Source organism: Eschscholzia californica, unplaced genomic scaffold (genome assembly GCF_041429995.1).
Source record: "Eschscholzia californica isolate CP2 unplaced genomic scaffold, dmEscCali1.0.p SCAF_4, whole genome shotgun sequence".
NCBI lineage: Eukaryota > Viridiplantae > Streptophyta > Magnoliopsida > Ranunculales > Papaveraceae > Eschscholzia > Eschscholzia californica.
This window is the reverse complement of record NW_028238461.1, coordinates 40,922,522-40,925,056: the sequence shown is the minus strand read 5'-3', so window position 1 is coordinate 40,925,056 and position 2,535 is coordinate 40,922,522. Positions and strand designations below refer to the sequence as shown.

Genomic DNA, 2,535 nt, shown 5'->3' with positions numbered 1-2,535 from the left:
CGGTGTTATAACGGAAGGAGACCATGTGGATATTTCTCGTAAAGTAGGGTGCTAAGTGGGAAGCTGGTCACAAAGTTGGGGGCCATTAGGGAAATAACCCTTTTTTTTTTTGTTGTTGAACTATCACCCTAATTTTAAGTGATTCTCAATTATTGAGTGAAAAAATAAATTGCCTAAATTTAATAATCCAGACTCGATAGTAAAATCAATTAATAAGGGCAAACACCAAAGCACAAGTAGACAGTGAGGGGAGCGCCTCTAACAAACTATTTATACTGTTTTGTGATAAAGTCTCTTTCAATTTCCTCTTTTTTGCTACATACAGTTACAACCAAAAGCTTTTCTTCACAATTCCAAATGCTCTCTTCTAGTTTTATCTTCCCTAAAACCCTAAACCACTCCTCTCCCTCTTCCTGTCAATGGCTTTCTTCTCACTCTAACATCTCCAAATATCATTCTAAAACCCTAACCCTTACTCGTCCTAGTAAGAAAATTTCTAGAACCCTCCAAATTCGAGCTATTTTTCATAACCCTAACTTCAATTTCTCCCCCAATAACGAAAATGTCAGTCAACGTCGTCGTAACCCTAGCGTTTGTGCCGGCCGTAGCAAGAAAAAACCTGGTGGACCATCTACAGGAAGAATTGAAGGAAATTCTGAAATCAGACGTGAAGCTAAAAAGAATGCTCGTAGGAAAAGCCAAAGACTTGCTGAAAATCTCTTCTACCGTCTCAAAAACCCTAATCGTAATCAAGCTGATAATTTTTCAGAAGATGAACTTGAAATGATTGGTTTAGGTTATGATCGAATGGTTAGATTCATGGAAAAAGATGATCCTAATTTACGACATCCATATGATTGGTACAAATACGGTGAATATGGTCCGTTCGCTTGGCGAGGAATCGTCGTGGGTGAACCAGTTCGTGGAAGATTTTCAGATGAATGTGTAACAATGATAGGAGAAGTGAAAAATCATGAAGAATGGGAAGTAATTGAGAAATTTGATATGGCTAGTGATTTTAGTGTGAGATTGACTGCATTGGATAAGAAATTAGGGCTTAAACATTTCTGGGTTTTTGTTAGACATCCAAAGTGGAAAGTTACAGAACTTCCATGGCAACAATGGACATTAGTTTCAGAGGTTGTTGTTGAAACAGGGGAAGATAGATTGGATAAATGGAATTTAATGGGTAGATTAGGAAACAAAACAAGATCTTTGATTACTAAATGTGCAGCTTGGATGAGACCTGATATAATTTATGTGAAAAGACCTGTTTATCAATGTAGATTTGAACCTCAAATTGATTTTCTCAAAGGGTTAGTTCCTCTTCTTGATCCAAGTTCAGAACAGAATTTCCAATTTGAATTGGAAAATGAAGATGGTAGAGTTGAAATGTGTACATATTTTGGTGGGTTATGTAAGATTGTTAGGATAAACCCTAAATCTTTTGTGGATGATGTTGTGAATGCTTATGAGAAGATGAATGATGAGAAGAAATCAAAATGTTTGGAATTTTTGTTAACTAATCATCCATACCCACTTTTGCATCCTTATACAAAAGAATGGAAAGCGAAATTAGAAGAAATGGAGTTAGGTTGTGATGCTCCTGATGAAGAGGAAGAGGAAAATGTAAAGAATGAAAGCGAAATTGTCGATTGGATTGAAGATGAAGAGGGTAGTGGAGATGAAGAGTTCGTAATCGAGGAAGATGTAGGGGAACTTGAGGATGAGGATGAGGATGAGGATGAGAATGAGAATGAGAATGAGAGTGAAGATGAAGAAAATGGGATTGAGGATGAGAGAGAAGAAACCACAGAAGAGAATGAGAAATATTGGGAAAAAGAGTTTAATAAGGCGGTGCAAAGCTCGGATGCAATGGAAAGTTTCGTAACGAAAAGTGTAACAACGATGACAGAACGTTATAAGAAGCAAATGAAAGCCATGGAAGACGAGGCAAATGAGAAGTACGATAGAGAATCAAGAATGAGAGAGATGAATGAGAGAAGAAATGTGAAGACGAAGAAAGAAGAATTTAGTATTGTGGGAAAGGGACCGAAGAGGAGGATCAAGAAGAGTCGAATTCCACCAGAACTATTCTTAAGAGCTGCTGTTAGACCATTTACATACAGGAATTTAGTTAAAGAGATTGTTCTTATGAGACATGCTATCATTGATGGTGAAGTTATTGGGGTAAAAGATTGAACAAGTTTTTATGTCTTAAATGGAAACACATATGGTTTTGATTAATGAATTTGATTCACGAAGTCAAATTTGTTCGAATGAATTAATGTTCTAGCTCCAAAGAAAAACCTTAATATGTTTACTTTGGATGCCGGAAAGAATATAGTTTCATGTTAAAGTTACATCTAATGTTTTGTCTATGCTTGCTTGTTGCTCTTGGAGAATCTAGCATTACTAAGTACAGTTTAGCCGCAGCCTTATTGCCTTGTTTAGGAGCATGTATGTTACCATGTCCATATGTTCATATTTTAGACTATTATCATATTGGCTATGGTATATTGTTTTCTCCAGTCA

At 36.4% G+C, this 2,535-nt stretch overlaps 1 protein-coding gene across 1 annotated transcript; it reads left to right on the top strand.

Moving 5' to 3' along the window:
- The first annotated feature begins 305 nt into the window (after positions 1-305).
- LOC147544709 (uncharacterized) lies at positions 306-2,535 on the top strand. Its single transcript, XM_086637416.1, has one exon. It carries the CDS (start codon positions 358-360, stop codon positions 2,200-2,202), a length of 1,845 nt encoding a protein of 614 aa, XP_086493542.1. The 5' UTR covers positions 306-357; the 3' UTR covers positions 2,203-2,535.